We start from the raw sequence: 22437 nt of genomic DNA on the forward strand, positions 1-22437 counted from the left end.
TTCACCTTCTCAACAAAAACACAGACAGCCGTTTCAGTTGAGTTAAGAGATCGAAATCCGAATTGCATAGGGTGCAAACCCGGATTAGAGTCATTAAGATGTGCAATAATAAAGTTAGCGACCCACTTTTCTGCTATCTTTGAGAAGATAGGAAGTATGCTAATAGGTCGATAATTAGCAGGGTCTAATTTATCACCTGATTTATATATTGGTATGACATTTGCCACCTTCCAACTCAAAGGGACGACTACCTGCGTGATTGACAAATTAATAAGATGGGTTACAGGCACCAAGATACAGGATTTATAATGCTTCAGAAGATTGGTATCAAATCCAAACACATCCCTTGCTTTGGAACTTTTCAATTTAGAGATTATGTTTTCTACTTCATTTTCTGTAATTATTTGAATATTAAACTTTGAATTTTGAGTTAAGGCATCCATATATGTGTCGATGTTGCCAATATTTTGTTGAGAGTCACAAGAATTAGAAAACAATGGTGCGATCTCATCAACCGTACTTTGGAAATAATGATTTAATTTAGTTGCTAGGCTGAGAGGCTCTGATACCACTTCATTAGCAAATTTGAGTTCAAGGTCTTTATCAGCAGTGTGCTTACTTTTACCAAGGAGTTTGTCAATATTTTCCCAAATTAGCTTACAATTTCCTTTGGCACCATTAATTACAGTCATGAAAAAATTAGCTTTTGCCATTCTCAACGTTTGTGTGACTTTATTCCTTGCCGATACCAAGTTTAATTGATAAGTAGTTAATCAAAATTGTAATGATTTAAGTAATTTGTCTCTGAGTGTCATAAGCTGTTTACACTCACTATTGATCCAAGGCAAGGAATAAACTCTTTTCTTTAAATGACCAGCTTTCTGAAACTGAGACAAAACCCATTTAATAGAGGAGTATAGTAGATCACAACATCTATTAGTGTCATCACAAAATAGTATGCTAGACTAATCAAGAGTATGTAACAGCAAGCAGATGGTCAGTTCTGCCATTTGATTAAATTACTGGTTTCTAATTTGCAAACAAAGCTCCACTCTTCGTGGACTGTGACACAAAGCAAATGGTGTTTGGACTTAATTAAGTTACTGATTCTGATCAGCACACGCAGCGATTTCCTCTAATGAGTAAACAAAGGAATGCCCTGTTTTACCGACATGTGACCAAAAGGTGCCGCTCTGGCTGAAGATCCCGCAGGGATTTGACACCTCACAAACAATACGAACATTGTGTAACCAGATGTTCAACCACTATTCCGATGTTAAACTCATCAATTCAAAGAATACGCACACACATATAATTCCCCGGAGGGGGGTGGTGAGCAAGAGTTCACCACGTCCGCCGAACGATGAATTAACCCTGACACACACACACACACACACACACACACACACACACACACACACACACACACACACAGGAACACTCATTCGGGACCACGTGTTGTCAAAGTACCTTTCTAAATGTATGAAATGTTTCACTTGTGTGTTTCACGATCCCCATGTGACCAATAGCTATAACTATAAGCTTTATGGTGTATAATCAAACTTGATATTTACATTACATTTACATTTAGTCATTTAGCAGACGCTTTTATCCAAAGCGACTTACATTTGAGGATTAAACCAAGCGAGTCATCATGGAGAGGCAAAAACAACGCAAGAAGTGCTCAGAATACAAAGTTCAAACATTGCTCAGAGTAGCATAAACCAGACTGGTTGTGCAGTAGCATAAACCAGACTGGATATGCGTTTAATCACGAAGAATCATATATCTTTATCTTACGAGCTCACAGGAATACCTTGCGTGGTATTGTTATGATCCGAGAAATCCAATGGTACAGAATCCTTGACCCAAAGTGCAACATGATGCATTATTTTATTAATACTAGTCTATAAATGTTTTATGATTCATTTCTGCCTCTTCTGTACATAGGCCGGAACAAAGATTGCCGCCATGCCTCCTCCCCAAACGATTGGATCAGGCACGTGAGAAAGGCGTGCCACTACTTCCTTTAAAACTTGGAGCGCCACTTCTGCTCTGTGCAGTTTCAACGCCAGAGAGAGGTCCACTTTCCACGATGAACTCCAACCGGAGTTCTTCGTCGTTTTCTAATTTTGTTTTAATCTAAGTTTCTTTCTATTGATCTACCTCAGTGATAGTTTTCCTTCGTTCAGTGTATTCACGAACGAAACAAATTCAAGATTAATCATCTTTCGTACGGGCTGCAGCTGAGCGATAGCAACATCTACCTCCGCCCGGAAGAAACTCCGGGCACTCAGCTTCGTTTCAAACCAGCTGCACAAAAGGGGCCATTATCAAAGCAAGTACAATCTAAAATAAATACTGTTTTAAGGTTGTCAAGATTAACTTCCTAGAAAGCCTTTGGGGTCTCATTTTGAAGTAACTGTTTTGTCCTGAGAAGATCTCTCTCTCTCTCTCTCTCTCTCTCTCTCTCTCTCTCTCTCTCGCTCTCTCTCGCTCTCTCTCTCTCTCTCTCTCACCCTCTAACTTTCTCTCTCCAATATTTCGTATTGCAATCATTTTCTTTTTCTTTGTAATTGTTTGTTTCTGCTATGCATATTTACTCCTGCGTGATTTAGGTAGTCTATGTAATCCTTAGTTGTGTTTTATTAAATTCCATAATTCTTTGAATTGAATCTGTCTCATTGTTCCATAACTTGAAGTCCCTGAAAATGTCGATTTAAGCTACGAGCTCTACTTGGTTTAACTATTGAAATATCGGAAGTGCCTTACACGAAAATATCATCTTTGTGGCCACAGGAAAATTATTGTCGCTGTTACAGACCAGTAAGTTGTTGTGATAAGGAAGTTTTCGCCTCCAGTCCGCCCGACGGACAGATTGCGTGATAAACTAAATTTGAATCACATGAAAATTTACCCTGATAATTGAACTGATTTTACCCACCTATATTAATAATTACTACGAGCTATCATGTTAATGATTCATATACGGTGAGGTTTAGCCTATTCCCTATTTGGGATAATCTAATTTGTGTATGCGATAATACATAATCATTATCTTATGAATAGTGTTACATCCAAGGACGTATATTTTTTTTGTGAAGTACATGGTTCTGTGATCTGTGTGTGCTTTCTTTGTTGTTTTGGTGTCTCCTGCTCTCTTTTGGCCCCTCCCACTTTTTCACTCTGGCAGGTAGCTGATTACATCTCCAGCTGAACCTGCTTATCATCCAGGAGGGCCGCAGCATAAAAGCCAGCAGAACTATCATTAGGAGAGAACCTTTCTCCAGAGCATGGTCTGTGTCCTGCCTGGCCTAGTTGTTGAGAGCTATTGTGTTCCTTGTTGTGGACCTCTCTGTGCCCCTTTCTGTTGTTCTGGCTAGAGAACTGTTGCTTTGCTGCCTATTGTTAACCACTGGAGCCACGCACTGTTTTTTTGTGAGATGTCCCAGTCCATACCTTTTTGCTTTATCATTTAAGCTGTTATCTGATTATTTGCTTTGTTTATTGCCTGGGAACTGTAGGGAGGTGGGTGCCATCTTTATTTTGCTATCCCCTGTTTTCTCCTGGTTTGTGGTCAGGTAGGGAGAGAGTTTACATTTCAATTGTTTATTTTTATTTTCTTTAAGAGGTTTAGTAAGAAATTGACTCTCCCAGGCAGATTAAACTTTTGTTTGTTATTTTGACATTGCCCCCTCCTGAAGTCTTTGTTTCCTTCCCAATTTACTCTCGAAGTAAATTGTTGTTAACTTTTTGAATAAACTTGTTGAAAAGAACTTTGTTGTTGTGGTGCTGTGGCAGGGCCCTGACTGTTGCTCTTTAAAATCTTAAACTTTTACGTTCTGACCCCCTAGACATTCATTGGACGTAACAATAGTATTTCCCCTTTGAGTTAAATTTTCCCCGAAACAAGTCATTGTCGCTACAAGTATTTAGAGCTGTGATTAGATGTTGTTCTTGTCTCTTTGGAATACATGTTTGTTTTATATTAATGCTTTTACTGACACTTCTCAATCGTTTTTTAGTCAGCTTTCTAGAGAAGATTATGGCATTGTGGTCAGACAAGCCAGTCAAGAAATTTATGTTTTTATCATTCTATCTGGATTGTTAGAGAACACCAGGTCTATTAGAGTTTTAGAGTAATTTGTTATTCTAGTGGGATCACTGATCATTTGTGTTTAGTCCAAAATTATCTGTAATTTCTTTCAGTTTCTTTGTCACTTTTATTGTCCCAATTTACATTCAAGTCTCCCATTAGAATAACCTCATTATTACAGTCACAACAACTCAGAAGTGCCTTAAATTGATCATAAAAATCTACTTTTGCTGAAGGCAGACGATAAAGACATAAAACAGTAAATTACATTTCTGCAGAGAGTGACACTTTAACTCCAACACATTCAATTGGGATTTCATAGGGATCACTAGGCTTAGTTTTAATAGGGTCCTGCAGTGGTGGTGTTCGCCCAGAGAGCTGCTGTAGCCCCGTTAGCAGTGGTGGAATTAACCCAGTGAGCTGCTGTAGCCCAGATGGCAATGATGGTATTAGTCCAGGGAGCTGCTGTAGCCCAGGTAGCAGTGGTGATATTAGTCCAGGAAGCTTCTGCAACCCAGGTAGCAGAGGTGGAATTAGCCCAGTGTAGGGTATCTGGACTATGTCAGGACGACTCATTCACCTTTGCATGTAAGAATGCTTCTAACCTCTCTGACTCTGGTTCATAACTCGGGTTGGGCACCACAGAATCTGCCCCTAATGGCGTTCATTGACACTTTCATGGCGAACTGAGTTAAAACCAAGCCTTCCCCTTTCCAACGAGAAGGAACTTGTGTAACACACACACACACACACAGCAGGGGGTCAGGCCTCAAAGAGATTATCTCCTCAGAGCCAGGCCCGAATGGAGACCAGAGCACATTCCAACACCCACGAAACTTTCATTAACTTCATCATATAAAGACTTTACCGAAATATATTTGATATGTTGTTATGTTCCTATGATTGCCCAGGTCCTATGAAGGTATCTGGGAAGTGTATAGTAGTTCTAAACAAACTACAAGGGTTTTTAATTATGCTTTTAATGTAAATTTGCAATATAATCCTCCTTGCATGTCGTTTCTGATATGTACAGAACGCCCTAAGGCTGGCCAAGCCATATATGTATATGAACATACCGTAAAATGTATTTTACTTTGTTGTACCATATTTAGAGTGATTGACTAAATTCTGACACTGTCATAAACCATGCAAATGAGCCTCCCGACAGGACAAAGGAACTTTCCCGCTCAAGGTTTGCTGAATGATTATTGGTCAGTGGCACTCCACAGAGGCGTGGACGTAGTTCCTTAAAGAGAACAGTCCATCGCTTTCTCCACTCTCTTACCCTCTCTCCTCCTCCTAGCATCATGTAACGGATCCGCAATTCCCCCTCAGGGGATCTTTTCCTTTGTTTCTTTAAGTTTTTATTTTTGTTGTAAATACATTTTATTCCTTGAAACGTTAGTAACCGTATATGTAGTTTCCTTTATTAAATTCATTATATTAATTTATTGATTCTGTCTCTCGCTCATATACAAGTCCCTTTAATGTATAAAGATCCAAAGCTACGTGCTTTACAACATTTATTGATACTTAAACAGTATCGTTATAGACCAGGAAGGTTGTCCCTTGTGGCCAGAGGGATAACTTCTCTTGAAAGTCTATAAGTGGGATAATTTTGGTGAGGTTTGATTAGATCGAATGGTCAGGTTTGCTGGACAAACAGATGATTTGATTATAAATGAATCCCCTTAAAGATTATCCCGACGATCGATCTATGATAGGCATAATTTATATATTAAATATTTAATTATAATCCGTTTTGATTAAGTATTGATATACAATTGAGCTAATTTTAAGCTGTCTGTAAAATATCTACATATGCAATTAATTATAATCATTTGTGTTAATTGCCTAAGTACATATATGAATGCAGATGCAGGGAAATATTATCCCTTTTAGAGAGATTTAACATGTATGATTACCTGGGTCCACCCGTATGAATAATTATTAATTGAAAAATTACTAATTTTTGAATACATATCCCCAAGAGCGACCCAGGTTTCCTTACACCAGGAAGCTGCTGTAACCCAGGTAGCAGAGGCGGTATTAACCCAGGGAGCTGTTGTAACCCAGGTAGCAGTGGTGGTATTAGTCCAGAGAGCTGCTGTAGCCCAGGTTGCAAAGGTTGAATTAGTCCAGGAAACTGCTGTAGCCCAGGTAGCAGAGGAGGTATTAGCCCAGGGGACAGGTGTAGCTGTAACACAGGACTTAAAACAGGTGCAGGGTTTTGCTCAACATCACCATCCAGAAGTATTATTATCAAAAGATGTACAACCTAAGGGAATGATCTAGATGCTGTTTGATGAAGTTTACCTGGGGGCACCCTAGCATGTCCATAATCCATAATTCTTGCAAACAGAAGATGTTGGCTCCTTTTTGCTGGATAGAGAGTTAAGTTATCCATTTTCCTTGGACATGTTAAACTCAACAGGAGGTAGAAGGACAGGAGAAGACCAGACAAGCATGGCAAAATCCAAGGGTTTTTGATATACTTTTGTGGCAGACTCACAGGACCTGCCAAACACTGTGGCTGCACCCTGGCGGCCATCTTGCTTTTGGGCGTGGCTCAATAATAATGCTGAAGTCAAGCTGTCAAGCTGAAGTCAATTAGTTAGTCAAGAAGCTCCTTGGTGGCAAGGCACCGGGGGTGGATGAGATCCACCCTGAGTACCTCAAGTCTCTGGATGATGTGGGGCTGTCTTGGCTAACACGCTTCTGCAGCAGGACAATTTATGCCAGGATACTGGAGAGGAGAGGCCCTTTGCTAAGGGCTGTCTGGTCCCTGAACGACCAGATTAGGAGCTTGGTTCGCATTGCCGGCAGTAAGTCAGACTTGTTCCTGGTTCATGTTGTACTCCGGCAGGGCTGCCCTTTGTCACCGGTTCTGTTCATAATTTTTATGGACAGAACTTCTAGGCGCAGCCAGGGGCTGGTGGGTGTCCAGTTTAGGGACCACACGATTTCGTCTCTGATTTTTTGCAGATGATGAAACCACTGGGCCAGTATGCAGCCGAGTGTGAAGCGGCTGGGATGAAAAATCAACATCTCCAAATCCGAGGCCATGGTTCTCAGTCGGAAAAGGGTGGCTTGCCCACTTCAGGTTGGTGGAGACTCCCTGCCTCAAGTGGAGGAGTTCAAGTATCTTGGGGTCTTGTTCACGAGTGAGGGAAGGATGGAACGGGAGATTGACAGATGGATCGCTACAGCTTCTGCAGTAATGCGGTCGATGTACCGGTCTGTTGTGTTGAAGGAACTGAGCTGCAAGGTGAAGCTCTCGATTTACTGGTTGATCTACGTTCCTACTCTCACCTATGGTCATGAGCTACGAGTCATGACCGAAAGGATAAGATCCTGAATACAGGCTTCTCAAATGAGCTCTCTCTGCAGGGTGGCTGGGCGATCCCTTAAAGATAGGGTGAGGAGCTTGGTCATTCAGGAGGAGCTCAGAGTAGAGCCGCTGCTCCTCCACATTTAGAGGGGCCAGCTGAGGTGACTCGGGCATCTGTTCCGGATACCTCCTGGACGCCTTCCCGGGAAGATGTTCCGGGCATGTCCCACAGGGACGCTGGAGGGATTATGTCTCCCGGCTGGCCTGGGAACGCCTCGGTGTCCCCCCGGAAGAGCTGGAGGAAGTGTCTGGGGAGAGGCAAGTCTGGGCATCTCTGCTTAGACTGCTGCCCCAACAAACCGGCCTCGAAAAAGCGGAAGAAGATGATTATGATGAAGTGTTAAGCATAACTATAAGGCAAATGCATATATCTGGTCCTAGTTCATACATATTATAAGGATTGTCCCTCTCTAGGCCCATTCCTTGGTTCCCTATAGAAGGCTCAACATGGGTTTGGCCTCTTAGGACTCATAACTTTACTCTCATATGGGCTCCGGGATTTTTCCCCGGGGCTTTAGTGAGGAGCGAAGTTTAAGCACGCACAGCGTTTCGAATGGGGTTCCCATAGCGTAAGCTACTTACGCAATACGAGACCTCTCAAAAGGGAACATCTCGGTTACTAACGTAACCTGGGTTCCCTTAGAGAAGGGAATGAGTATCGCGTAATCCGTCATGCCACTGTGTTTAGATCAGGGAATTGCTTCAGTCAAATTAACCTGGTTGTATGGCGGAGAATGGGACCTTATATAATATAAGCCACGCCCATTCTGGCAGACTATGACACACCAGGGAGCGAAATGACCTGATTGGTTTGCGCGCATGAGCCGTCTCGCCATAGGTTCGTGCAGTTGCTGCAGCACAACCAATGACCGCTCTAGGCGCTCAGCCTAGTGTCTGCTGTGCAGCTGCACTGCGTTTAAAACATTTGGCTTCAATATTCTCAAGAAAAGGAGTGTTTTCCATAGCGTAGGCTACTTACGCAATACTCGTTCTCTAGAGATGCACCGATTGATCGTCTGGTGACCGGAATTGGCCGATTTTCACGTGATCAGCACGTAACATCAGCATCACACGTGCACGCGGAACACACAAGTAGGAAACCTCCTGAATTACGGTCGTTTCACACCGCAAGGGTGAGCATTGCATTTTTTTTCCGGCGTGCACATTAATCAATGAGTACATTCACACCGCGAGCAGGAGCACACCGCGAGATTTTTGCTGCGCTGCTCGCACTCAATTTAAATGAGAGCACACTTTTGATGGACAAAATAAATATGATTTCACACAAAAAGTGCCCAAAATCACATAATTTGCATGTCTGGTATGTTTTAACAGAATGGTTTGCGAAAATAAAACTTGCCATTGATGTAACGTTACAAGTGATTGCAATAGGCCTATATTTATTTTATTTTTATTTGCTATTTATATATTATTTTATTGACATTAGATATGTGCGAATTTTCCACACCAGGAGTAATAATTTATATAGTTCTATTTTATTTTATTTGTTCAAAAGATGTTCTATGTAAAATGTTCTATTAAAGAAAAGATAGAAAATAAATATTTGTGTTTGCTGTAAAGTGGTTAGAAAAAATGAAATCGGAATCGGCTAAAATCGGTATCGGCAGGCCAAACTCATGAAAAATCAGAATCGGCCCAGAAAATTGTAATCGGTGCATCTCTATCGTTCTCTTCTCTCAGGGAACCGAGGTTACTTTAGTAACAGAGACGGGTTTTTTTCTTCATTTTTGTTTTCGTAGACTGGTTTTGTAGTTATTATTTGATTCTGTTTGTCTGGATCTGACTGAGAGAATCTCCAGGGGCCTGTTTTTCGTACGTCGCTAACTCAGTTAGCTGGATTTGATTGTTGGCGATATGGCATGATCTTGGATTGTTTGGTTCTTCGACGCTCATCCTGGACTTGCTGTCATAGCAACAGGTGCGCCAGCTTGAACCTGCTCGCGAGCAGGCTTATTTCATGTTAACAGGATTAGATCGCGACTTTTTAAGCGGAGCTTATACAGGAAGTCTTTTAGCGCAGCGAGATAGTGTACTTTTTGAGAGATCATTTTTCTCATGACTCGTGAGGATGTCGTTTACATCATTAATTTGTTGGAAACACATAAATGTTCGACTCGTCGGAGTAGGGCTTTAATAACAGTGCAGGCAAGTTACTCTTGCGATTCTTATCCAGATTAGTATTATATCAAATTTTAAAAAGGCAGTTGACTGACTAAAATCTCTTAGATGGTGTGTGACTATGTTCCATACCACAAATATGGCCAGGATCTGTGCATGACTCAAGAATTTTCAGAGATTTATGCACATTATTTGAACGTGGTAAGGAAAAATATAAATATCAAGCTCACTGTATTACATTCACATATGCTTATCCTAACAGAACTGAATTTTTCCATTAAACAGGTGATTACAACAGGATCCTGCTTGGAGACAGGTGTTGTATGACCCCATTCCCTGACCCAAACCCCAGACCAGTTACAATGCAGCTCTAGCCAGGACAAGGGCACACAATGAAGTGAACTTTAGCCAACTAAAGTATCTGAAAGGTCTGAGGGTTGCACCTGACAGGGCCTGTGACATTGCATGGGCCATATTACACAACATTGCACCATCAGAAAAAATATAAAACATTTCATTAATGTTTAATAAAAGACAAGACAAATATGCTTAGTTCCTTGATTTTTTATTTTAATTGTTCTTTGTAAAGAAAAGCCAGTGATCAAGTCATCTTTTGCCTGCAAATAATATATATTGTACTGTGTGTAATAATATATTAGCGCTTACTCTGAAGTTCCTATGAAGCAACTCTTATCTCTAGTGCCAGTTTTTTTTTTTATTTAAGTTGTCAAGTATTTTCAAAATACTCTGTTTTCTAGGGGTAGGGGTAAACCTGTCAAACACATGGCTTATGCATCAAAAATTAAAAGGAAAAGTACAACACTATGGGGTAAGATTACTCTCAAAAAGATGTATGCACACGTATTCGTATTTGTAAACATTTGTGCGTAAATTAACTTAGGCATGCAAATTACGTTTTCATACACGTGAGTCAATAAAATTACATTTGTGTTTTTATGTGAGTGTGACTCTAGAAGCTATGACTGTAAACATTCATGAGTACTACTCTGATTTTTACGACTACGAATTCTTCTCTATGAACACAAATTCAAGTTTGTGGGTACGAGTAAAGAACAGTTGAAAATGACGTCACTGCCTTCACAGGGCAGGTAATCGAACCTCGATTCCCATCTAACGCACATGCGTCAAAGGCGAAAGATGGCTAACAACAGACATGAGGCTGCTAGCCTAGGCTCAGCATCACAGGTAAAGTAAATAACGTGTTTATTTATTGTTTTTTATACGATTTTACTATTTTGATAGCACTTTATAATGATATACATTTCTGCAACTCAAAGACGTTATTGCTTGCAAACGATATTTACTCGCTGGTAACTAGTGCTAGACGACGTTAGCGTTGATTAGCGTGTGAAAGTAACGTTATAGTTAGTGATGTTAAAATTGACCTGTTTCGCCGATTGACACTGAACTGCAAGATATGCAATAACGTTACCTGAAATAAACTTAACTGCTATCATATGTTTAGCAATGTCGACCAGAGCAGTAATGACAACTGAGCCAGACGAAGTAATTGCTTTAGCTTGCAAAATAATGATAAAGTTAACTTAGCTACGCCTATTAGTTTGCAAACATACTTCAGTTGAATGTCTATCTAGCCTAACGTTACATAATGTTGAATCGGTACGTCTAAGTTAACGGTACCGTGTATTGCATTGAATACAGGGGTGTCCAAACTCAGTCCTGGAGGGCCACTGTCATGCCGAGTTTAGCTCTAGCCAGACTCAACACACCTGCCTGGAAGTTTCTAGCCTATAAGACCTTGATTAGCTGGTGGTCCAGGTGTGTTTAATTGGGGTTGGAGCTAAACTCTGCAGGACAGTGGCCCTCCAGGACTGAGTTTGGACATCCCTGATAATATGTATTAATATGTATTTTGGCATTTACAGGGACCACTGGCTACTCAGTTACTGCAGCGTCTGGACTCAAGGATCACTGACACGTTAAGTCAACCATACTTTAATTTGGACTACTTCCAGTACGTTGTAAATCAGGAAGCCTTTATTCTGACATCTGCATCTACCATTTTAAACATCCCAGCTGAAATTGTGGAGTGTCTTTTAGCCCTTCAAAGAATGATCCACACAGCTCTTTCCCAAGAGAGTCCCTGTGTTTTTATTAGAGAAGGAGGACGCGGCCGACCAAAATTTTGTTTTTCTGTGGAGCTGCTGTCCCGGCTCATTGACATGCCCTTACCAGTGTCTTGTATCGCCTATCTGCTGGGTGTCAGCCAAAGTACAATTTTCCGGCGTATGCATGAACTTGGGTTGTCCACAAGACTTACATACAGCAGTTTATCTGACAGTGAACTGGATGATGCTATCCTCTCCATAAAAAACAGGATCCCAAACGCAGGATACAGAATGGTTAAAGGTTGTCTGCAAGCAAATGGACATAGAGTTCAGTGGAATCGCATCAAGGAGTCGATACACAGAGTCGACGCTCCAGGAATTTTGGAAAGAATGACACAGCTGGGTTGCATCGTCAGGAGGACATACTTCGTACAGCGGCCTTTGTCATTAGTGCATGTGGACACAAACCATAAGCTCATAAGGTAAGATATTCATTTATTTATGTACTTTATTATGGGTGTTGAGTTAATGCAGCTCTTTTCATTGACTGCTCATTGTCATCTCATCCTTTTGATTTCAAGGTACAACATCGTCATATTTGGAGCAATAGATGGTTACTCAAGAAAGGTGCATCACTTTTTTTTACTACTTTTATTATAGTGCTTTATTCTTCCTGAATATGTTTGTGTTCATGTATTCACTGTTGATAGACTGCATATGGGTCCATCCTTATTTCTTATGTTTTTATACATTATAATTTTTTGAATTTAAAACATATAATGACAAAACCAAATTAAAATAACTGTCTGATTTTATTTTTTGCAAATTCATTTTTTCGTTTCTCATTTGAATTAAGACATAAAGAAAAACAAGACGGGTGGGTCAGATGACGGAAGTAAAAGTAAATATATCAAAATAAAGGCCAAGCAGGGATGGCCATTCTGTAACATTATACATGGACTAACGTCATACCAGGGTAACGTCAGAAGAAAAATTAAATAAATAAATTAGCCTGTACTGATGGAAGCATGTTAGCAAAAGTAGTTGATTACATGCAGTTTAATATTGTGCATTTATCCATGTGCACAGCAAGAGTCACGTTTAATGAGGACATTTTTGGTGCATTACATTTGGTAATATACTTTAACCTAAGTCATTATTAGTGTGTGCAGTAGGCAATGTGAGCATATTTAAACGTTTGCAGATTCACTATATGAAACTCTGTTTGTCTGTATAGATACTGTATCTGGAACCAGCAACAAATAACCGCTCAAACACTGCCCTTTCATTTTCCCTCAAGGCAGTGGAAAACTTTGGCTGGCCTTCCAGGTAAATAGTGATATCTTGGGCTACTGTTTCTATGCTCTTGTTGATCATTTCAGTAATGTTCAATGGAATATTTTGTTGTGATAATTATAAATGAACATTTCCCCCATTCATTTTCAAGGGTCAGGGGCGATGAAGGCGTTGAAAATGTCCCAATCGCTGAAACCATGTTCAGTGTTAAAGGCACCGGAAGAGGGAGCTTCATCGCTGGGCGAAGCGTACACAACCAAAGGTTAAAATAATAATTTACATAATCTACAGTATATTCATAGTGAGAATGTTAAATCATAGTTGGAAAGTATTTTAAGTAAGACTATATGAATGATTACTTTTGAGTTGAGTAAGGCCTGTTATTTCTTATTTAGGATTGAGCGCCTATGGCGAGATGTCTAGACCTGTGTCACTCATCTGTACTATGAAGTTCTTCACAGTCTAGAAGAAGATGGCCTGTTGGATTTGTCAGATGCTGTCCATCTGTTTTGTGCCCATTATGTGTTCCTTCCGCGTCTGGCAGAGGCCCTTCACACCTTCACAGGAGGCTGGGACAACCATCCCTTACGATCTGAAGGTGGACTCACCCCTAACCAACTCTGGGTTATGGGTCACATGCAGAATCCTTGTGACGCAGATGAAGATTTGCAGGTTTGTTGAAGCTATCTTTCAAAGTGCAGTTAAAAAATGCAGTTAAAATGTTTTCAACCTGAAGGTGTGGATTAAGATTAATATAAAAAGCTGAAATTTTAAAATTTTGAATGGTGTCAATAACTCTAGAAGAAAGTTATTGAATAATAATATAGATGTAAGAGAGTAGTGTGTTGCTTGACTTAAGCACACAATTAGATGAAGTCAACTGAGCTTAATTTATGATAGATTTTTTGTCTTTATTTTCTTTAGTCAATGCACTAGACCTTTGTAGGTCAATGTGTGCTTGGCAGTGTTTTCAAATATTTCTAAAGGTTGTTTCATACAAATTAACACTTTTTTCCAGAACATGGAGCTGTTTGGAACTGACTGGGAGATGTTTGAAGGTGTGCCTGAAGAACCTTATGGAGTTGAAGTCCCAGAAATTGAGTGCCCGCTGACTCCAGCTAGTATGGAGACTGTACAGTCCATGATCGATCCCTCTGCATCGTCAGAATCATTTGGCAGAGACATTTATATATCAATGGTTCGGTGCATTGAAAGTCTATGTGTGACACAAAGAAACATCTAAGATATAATCAGTCCTTGCAAAAGATTTAATGGAATGAAGTTGAACATTTGCAAACAGACTGCCAGTTACAAAAGGCTTGCTGTGACATTACTTCATTTTAACATGGGAGTAACAGTGAGGTATAAAACTAACAAATTCATTTGTTTTTAAGTGAACCATTACTAACAGCAAAACAATGGTTTTGTAACAATGAATAAAGTTATTCACAAAAACAAGAAGTTGTCAAATAAAATGCCAGTAAAACAAAACGCCATTAAAACAAAACAATACAATGCATATTTTGACTTATGGCAGTTACTTGGTAGATTTCCCTTGGAGTGAGTTGTTACACCCTGTCAAAGGTTTGCACATGGCATATGGCTAGTGTCATAATGTTTTTGAATTCACTGAATGTTTTCAAGTGCGCTGAGGGAAATGTGATTGTACGACTGCAGGCGCTTACAATAGGAAAACAAACAGTGTGATGTGTGTCACAGTCATGGTGGAATTTCACATTAATGACAAAGTCCTTCTTTTCACTTGGCAGAAGGGGCTTGTGTCCCTGTCCGGTGAGCCACAGCATGATTCGTCCAACAGTCAAACTTTCTGGAGCAATATTGTTGTTGCTAGGGCCATCTTGTTCTTAAAAAAAGAGATTAAATGTGAGTCTGGATAAAAAACTATTAAAAAGAGGCTGCCTTCCTTTAGTTTTCAAGTTAATTCACGAGTTCACACTTACATACAATTAGAGGGGGTAAAGTATAATGCGTATTTGGCGTGCTGTCCGGGGGGAGGGCTCCGAGCTCGGAGTTCGGCCCGAACCCAGAGTACCCCCCCCCCCCCCCCCCCCCCCCCCCCGTATGTAAAGTAGTTAGGACTAGAAGAGTGGAGAAGGGGTGGTGGAGGGACGCTGCTAAACTGTCAATGAAATGAGGTGAGACTGCTGAGTCTATACACATTGTAATCATTGATATTGAGTGCTCTCCACTCGTGGTAATTATCTGAACGTGCTCCTCCCGAACTTTGTTAATAAAACATCATTACAATTAATACAATCCCTCAATTAAATCAGATTAACATGTTAAGCATAGCCCCTTTTTGGGTTGGGAGCAGGGGGTGTTAAAAGCCCTGGCTGTCTAGTTTATGGCTGTAAAATTTCATGAAGCAGTGTTATTCTAGGTCATAATATTAAATATCACATTTTACATCAAGATTCTGCAAAAGAAACGTTAAGAATGTGAATTTATTGGAGTATTTAAATTCAGAGCTAGTCGTTTCCAAAGACAACATGCAAAAATAACTTAATTACACACCTGAAGTTGTTACAGTCCATACTGTTAAGGCAGTAAACAGGATTCTTCCCTTTCTTATCTGGACCTTCAACAAAGAGTCTCTTTTCTATTTCTACCAGCATTTCTGGAAAACAACAAATACAAGGTCTCTTCAATGTTAATTTTTACATCCAATACGTGTCTGATTTAACAAATATGGACATACACCTGTACCTGTGAGGAATTCTTTGGTAAGGGCACCAGTATCAACGCCTGCCTCGGCAAAGAATGTGACATTAAGTCTACATTTGGGTGAAGTCTTCTTCTGCCGTTGCCTCTGTTGCATGCCTCTGTTGTAGAGATCAGTTCGCGACACACAGATGGAAAATGTGTTTGTCTCATCAACTTGACAACCGATCCAATTAAAGATGTCCTCAGAACTGGAAAATAAAAAAATACAGATATTGAACATTTTGAATCACAACTAAATCTATGAGTGGTTGTATGATTTCATAGGTGTTTGCTACTGTTTCTAAGGGTGGTCGTTAGGCCTGGTACAATACTCGCACATCCTCCTATACTGGTGACGTTCTCAGGAGTGAGGCCTCAATGCAAGTCCAAACGGGCAAAATATCACAAACATACCATGTTTCTGGATTACTAGATTTCTCTATGACCACACATAACATCACTTTTCAACAGGAAAAAGCTAATTGATACTGCAGTATCTCTTTAAAGGTGTATTGTTCAGATAACATCATTCACCACCATAATTCCCTAATATAAAATTTTACCTTTGAAAGGTACTGATTGGATTACTTTACTCATGGTCATCATCATCTGAAGTTCTGCACACAAAGAAAGCAGATTCTCCTGAATTAACAATAAACAATTACATTTAAAATTTGGCAGGAAATCTCCTTACATCTAATTTATTGTCAAATCAACATGGTATACATAAAGTAGGTCTGAAACCAACATTACCGTAATCCGCAACTGGCTGCATGGATCTCAATGATGTCAGGATGAAATGCATTTGTGCACACAGGACACTCAGCTGTCTAACAAATGAATTTACAATGCATGTGAATAAAGTGTCACACTACTCCTGAAATATAAGAAAACATATCTAAGCTAAAGAAATTTAAAGAGCACTTGTAGAGCCTAATTTATAGCACCAGCAAAGTGACATGTATAACACCATGACCTATAATTGGTGCAAAGAAAATACCTTGGAAAAGACCAATCACAAGTTACAATGGTGTTTTTGCATATATTTGCGAGTGCTAATAAATGGCATTTGTAAATTAGGCTCTTAACTTAAAAAATAACAGCAAAAAGTATCTTACCTTGTCTGTCTGGTAGCAAAGGGCAGCTGAGAATACATCATCTTCTTCCTTGCAGCTTTCCTGGGGATGAAACACAATAACAACACTCAGTACACAATAAAAACATGTAATTTTTCAATCCAATAAATCCTGAAATAATGGCTAAAAGACCAAGCATACTTCTTCAGCAGAATCACACAAATCTACAAGTTCTTTCTTGCATTCCTTAATGTGTCCTGGAAGAATCTGAAGTGGAACCATTTTCTTGCAGGTTGTACACTGAGCTTTGGGCATCTTCTCAAATTCCTTTGCATCTGGTGGTAAAGGAATTGTATCCAGTTCTTCTTGTAAAGGAGCAATGTACATTGTGTATCTTCCACCCGCTCACTGCTTTTAGCTACTGGCCGCTGTATCCATTTAAATCTGGAGGGATAACAGCCAATCTCCGCTGCCAACCCCCACCTAAAATTGAACAGTAGTCGACTAAATATAGCCAATCTGGATATACAGCAATTACTCATCTAGGGAGTACACTGAAACACAATTTGAAACCATGGACATTAATACAGTGTACAGTCATGGTCAGAATTAATGGCACCCCTGGTAAATATGATCAAAACTGGCTGTAAAAAATAAATCTGCAACATTTATCCTTTTGATCTTTCATTCAAAAAATGGCCAAAAATCTAACCTTTCATTGAAGTAAAAGAATTGAAAGTGGGGGGAAAATCACATTATGAAATAAATGTTTTTTCTCCAAAACACGTTGGCCACAATTATTGGTATCCCTAGATTTTTTTACGAGTAAAATATCTCTGAAGTATATTCCCATTAATGTTTACCTTTTTTTAGCACACCAGGGTGACTAGGAACATGAAACTGTCTAGCTATGACTTGTTTCACAGGAGTTTAAATATGAGGAAACACAAAGGCCAAATTCCCTTATTCATCCATCACAATGAGTAAAACCAAAGAATATAGTTCTGATGTGCATCAAAAGATTGTTGAGCATCACAAAATAGAAAGTGGCTGTAAGAAAATAGCTAAAGAATTGAAAATCCCCATTTTGACCACCAGGGTAATAACTAAGAAGTTACAATCAACTAAAGATGTTATGAATCTGCCAGGAAGAGGACGTGTGTCTATATTGCCTTAATGCACGGTGAGGAGGAGAGTTTGAGTGGCCAGAGACTCTTCAAGGATCACAGATGGAGAATTGCAGAGATTACTTGAGTCTTGGGGTCAGAAAGCCTATTTAAAAAAAAAATCAAACAACCCCTACATCACCACATGTTGTTTGGGAGGGTTTCAAGAAAAATCCTCCTCGCTCGTCCAAAAAAAAACTCCAGCATATTCAGTTGTCAGAATGACTGGAACTTTAAACGGCACAGGGTTCTGTGGACAGATGAAACTAAAAAAGAGCTTTTTGGCAGCAAACACGCTAGATGGGTTTGGTGCACACAAGGATAAAAAGTACCCCATGTGTCCAATTTAATGTACCATTGGATCTTTAATGTTGTGGGGATATTTTTCTGCTGGAGGTCCTGGACTTCTTTTTCAGATACATTGCATCGTGGATTCTATCAAATATCAAGAGATAAAAAATCAAAACCAGACGTTTTCTGCTAGAAATCTTATAATGGGCCATGTTTGGATCTTCCATCTGGACAACAATCCAAAACAAATATCAAAATCAACACAAAAATGTGTTACAGAGCACAAAATGAAGCTTCTGCCATGACCGTCCCAGTTCCCTGAGCTGATGAGTGGAGTGAACTGAAGAGGAGAAGCACCAACATGGATCTGGGAATCTGCAGGATCTGGAGAGATTCTGTATGGAGGAATGGTCTCTGATCACCTGTCAGGTGTTCTCCAAACTCATCAGACATTATAGGAGAAAACTCAGAGCTGTTATCTTAATAAAAGGAGATTGCAAAAAGTATTTAATAAAAAGGTTCCAATAATTGTGGCCAACGTGTTTTGGAGAAAAACATTTATTTCATAATGTGATTTGCCCTCCACTTTCAATTCTTTTACTTCAATGAAAGGTTAGATTTTTGGCAATTTTTTGAATGAAAGATCAAAAGGATAAAAGATGCAGATTTATTTTTTATCATATTTACCAGGGGTGCCATTAATTCTGACCATGACTGTATATGCCTACATACCTGTGGACTTGTGCAGCAACCAGCCACCACAGATATTTGCCAGTCTTGGATATGTGCTCAAAAGCAAATCTGAAAACTAAAATGACAGAAGCATGATTAAAACTGTATCAAAATGATTTTTATTTTGTCATACTAATTTATTACATCAAGTATTAATATGAATTGTAAGATGGGTGCTTAATCTTTAGATATTACTTTAGGCAAGGCAGTTAATTAATGATTACATACCTCTGAATGTGTGATGTTTTCATTAAGGGCTAAAGAACGTTTTCCAAGGCCAGCCAGTATAAGATGCAGTTCCTCTTCTCCATTTGGTGTTTTTTCACGTTGTTTTTCAAGAAGAAAAAAGTTCACCAAAAAGCTCTTTCCAGGTTGTGTTGGTGTATATGGTGCAAAACGCTTTTTGCCTCTTGCCTCCTTTCGAATAAATCCAGGAAAATACCTAAACATATAAGATGGCAAACTATTATTCTCATATGTTATCATCCATCAACACAGAACAACCTAACTTAAAATATATCTACATTCTCAATTACTGATTATGTTAGGGTAAATAAAGTTTACTTTATGTTTTTATCCAACAGTGGTAATGACAGCTCCATAAAATATTCAAAGCGAAATAATCTAATGTTGAAAATCTGTACCCCCCCCCCCCCCCTTTTGCTTACATTAGAATCGGGGGCCTAGTTTGTCTAAAAGTACCTACACTGGGCGTGCAAGTACAAAATGAATGCAGACAAACGACCCATGTATCCTACCGAGCCATTTCTTGTTTCACAGACTGTCCAGAGTCATTGCGCTGTGGCCTCACTGTCTGTACTGACTGGGCTCCTTTTCCAACAGCAGATTCTCCTGTACCGCCCTGACTGACTGTCCTGACATTTGCCGGTACACTGTTTCTCAGCAGCAACACCAGGTTTTGGGCTGTGCTTAAGATGTCTGTCAATTGGACCTGAGTAATAAGAAAGACAATAACTAAATGCCAAATGTCATAGGTATTTTTTAGTATTGTACAGAATACCTGCAAAACCCATTAATCATAGCAGGGCTTGTCAACGCCCGGGTCTTGGTCCACATTCAGACCAAAAAGCAATCTCGTCCGAACCCATGCAGTCCATACCTCCTACGGCTGGTCTCAACCAACTGACTGCTGGCTAATAATGCCATATATCCCACTACAGTGGAATGCATGAATTTACTGATGACCTTGAGTGACTGGTTTTGAATAAATGTTGCCATTGCTTATCAATAAGTTAATTAAACGTTATTTTATTACCCTCAATCGTTCAGGTCCTCTGGTCGTGAATAAAAAGCAGATACTGAACCACTGAGTCAAAAGTTTGTATTAGCACATTATGCTCCATTAACATTACAATGACTTGCTGGTTGACGTTAACTCATATATCTGGCTCAGTTATTAACACTACTGATTTGGTCGACATTGCTAAACATATGATAACAGTACAGTTTAGTTCTAACATCACTAACTATAACGTTACTTTCACACGCTAATCAACGCTAACGTCGTCTAGCACTAGTTACCAGCGAGTAAATATCGTTTGCAAGCTAAAGCAATAACGTCTTTGAGTTGCAGAAATGTATATCATTATAAAGTGCTATCAAAATAGTAAAATCGTATAAAAAACGACAGCCTCAGGTCTGTTGTTAGCCATATTTCGCCTTTGACGCATGCGCGTTAGGTGGGAATCGAGGTTCGATTACCTGCCCTGTGAAGGCAGTGACTTCATTTTCAACTGTTCTTTACTCGTACCCACAAACTTGAATTTGTGTTCATAGAGAAGAATTCGTAGTCGTAGAAATCAGAGTTGTACTAATGAATGTTTACAGTCATAGCTTCTAGAGTCACACTCACATAAAAACACAAATGTAATTTTATTGACTCACGTGTATGAAAACGTAATTTGCATGCCTAAGTTAATTTACGCACAAATGTTTACAAATACGAATACGAATGCTTAAAGTTGTGCATACATCTTTTTGAGAGTAATCTTACCCCATACAACACTGCCCACCTCTGCATCACTGCTTTGTGCAGACTTCTGTAGATGTGGAACTCCTGCAACTCATATTAGAAATAATAGGTACTCAAGTGTAAATTAAGTAAATTTATTTATGCACTTAAAGATACCTGAGAGGGTTTCTTCACTGTCCTGTGCATTGGGGGGGAAAATGGGCATTACAAAGTGTTGTAGCTACTTTCTTCCCTTTTGATGTAACATTAGAAAAAGTCCACTTACTGCACATGCTTCAGCCACTTGCTTGGGAACACATAAAAGTGTTGGTGTATTGTTTAATACTGCACAAAAGAGGAAAACACAATTTCATTACAATGAAGTACACTGGGGGGAAATTTGATCAATAACTCATGGCAACATATTTTTTTTTTACATTAACTATGTAGTTTCACAGTCACACATGTAGACTTTCACAAGTCAAAGCAATTCATTGCTACTCAAGGTTTAACAGCTGATATGACTGGACAGCCATTTGGATTATAGACCTACTTAATTTAATGCAGCAACAAATTATTTCACAGTGTACTAGGATCATTTAAAGTTCATTTACCAGCAGTGAAGGTGTTCTGCTCCTGGCCTCTGGCTGTGGGTCTGAGGAAGAGCTGAACCCAGGGATGCCCTCCACAAGGTTAACACTCAACCCAAGGGTCAGCTCTTCTGCCTGGGTATAATGTGGGGGTGCAGGACCACCACCTGTTTGTTTTTCTTTTCTTTTTTTCTTGGTTGCTTTTATAAACTAAGGCAAACATTTATTAACAGTACCTTTTTAAAAGAGATTAGTTAGTACAAATTACTATTATGTAGAATATTCTAGTACTTCACTTTTACTTGTTCCCATGTTCTAGTAGTGGGTGGTGACTCTGACATTACAATGAACAAAGTTATTAATTATTTAGAAATTATTAAAATATCAAAATATATACTTTAATAAGTGATAAAAACATCTAACTACAAACTTAATTTGTCTGCTACGTTTTGCCAGCCCTCTCTCTTGGCTTTTGCACACTTTGAGGTGTTCCCTGGCGTTTTAATTAAGTTTTCAAATTCTGCATATTCTTCAAGCAATAACTCTTGCTCTTCTGTGGAGAAAAAAACTGAGCGCGCTCTTTGGCCACGGTGAGCAGCCAATAGCAGCGTTGCTGATCAATGTTTCTACTATCGATACATATCCCCTTTTAACCCAGCGCATGAACGCGCAATTATCTCAGATAACTCAATCCAGCTTTACTAATCATAACCGGCAGGAGTGTTCGAAGAACCTAATTAGCCGGATCATGATGAGCACGATGATATTATCTTGGATGTCTCGTTTGATCTCGGATGTTTTAAGCAATGTACGAAGAACGGGCCCCAGGTGTATTGGAGTAAGCTTGGTGTTTGGTGTGAGTTTCTGCATTGGT

At 39.5% G+C, this 22437-nt stretch overlaps 1 protein-coding gene and 2 long non-coding RNA genes across 3 annotated transcripts; 1 reads left to right on the plus strand and 2 right to left on the minus strand.

The window, feature by feature from the left end:
* The first annotated feature begins 10735 nt into the window (after window positions 1–10735).
* Window positions 10736–13245, plus strand: LOC143697079 (uncharacterized). Its single transcript, XR_013186172.1, has 3 exons — window positions 10736–10832; window positions 12954–13045; window positions 13164–13245. It is a non-coding gene; the product is annotated as an uncharacterized LOC143697079 (long non-coding RNA).
* A 1014-nt stretch (window positions 13246–14259) lies between these two features.
* LOC143697080 (uncharacterized) lies at window positions 14260–15080 on the minus strand. Its single transcript, XR_013186173.1, has 2 exons — window positions 14974–15080; window positions 14260–14876 (listed from the first exon to the last, which is right to left on the minus strand). It is a non-coding gene; the product is annotated as an uncharacterized LOC143697080 (long non-coding RNA).
* A 462-nt stretch (window positions 15081–15542) lies between these two features.
* On the minus strand, window positions 15543–19420 carry LOC143697081 (uncharacterized). The gene is made up of 7 exons (XM_077194008.1): window positions 19230–19420; window positions 19002–19077; window positions 16855–17295; window positions 16490–16566; window positions 16300–16353; window positions 15740–15945; window positions 15543–15650 (listed from the first exon to the last, which is right to left on the minus strand). The coding sequence occupies exons 3-7, from the start codon at window positions 16893–16895 to the stop codon at window positions 15639–15641; spliced, it is 390 nt and encodes a 129-aa protein (XP_077050123.1). The 5' UTR covers window positions 16896–17295; window positions 19002–19077; window positions 19230–19420; the 3' UTR covers window positions 15543–15638.
* Window positions 19421–22437: the final 3017 nt, after the last annotated feature.

This window comes from Siphateles boraxobius, unplaced genomic scaffold (assembly GCF_051911475.1).
Source record: "Siphateles boraxobius isolate OS27281-9 unplaced genomic scaffold, OSU_SipBor_1 31, whole genome shotgun sequence".
NCBI classification, from domain to species: Eukaryota; Metazoa; Chordata; class Actinopteri; order Cypriniformes; family Leuciscidae; genus Siphateles; species Siphateles boraxobius.

Excerpts from the sequence above, each read along its gene's own strand:
- LOC143697081 (XM_077194008.1), bottom strand. The coding sequence starts at position 16,895 with ATGATGTATTCTCAGCTGCCCTTTGCTACCAGACAGACAAG. Across the intron at positions 16,354-16,489 it reads GCAGCCAGTTGCGGATTACG|AACTTCAGATGATGATGACC; the intron begins GTAATGTTGGTT and ends CTTTGTGTGCAG. Across the intron at positions 15,946-16,299 it reads CCAATCAGTACCTTTCAAAG|TTCTGAGGACATCTTTAATT; the intron begins GTAAAATTTTAT and ends TTTATTTTCCAG.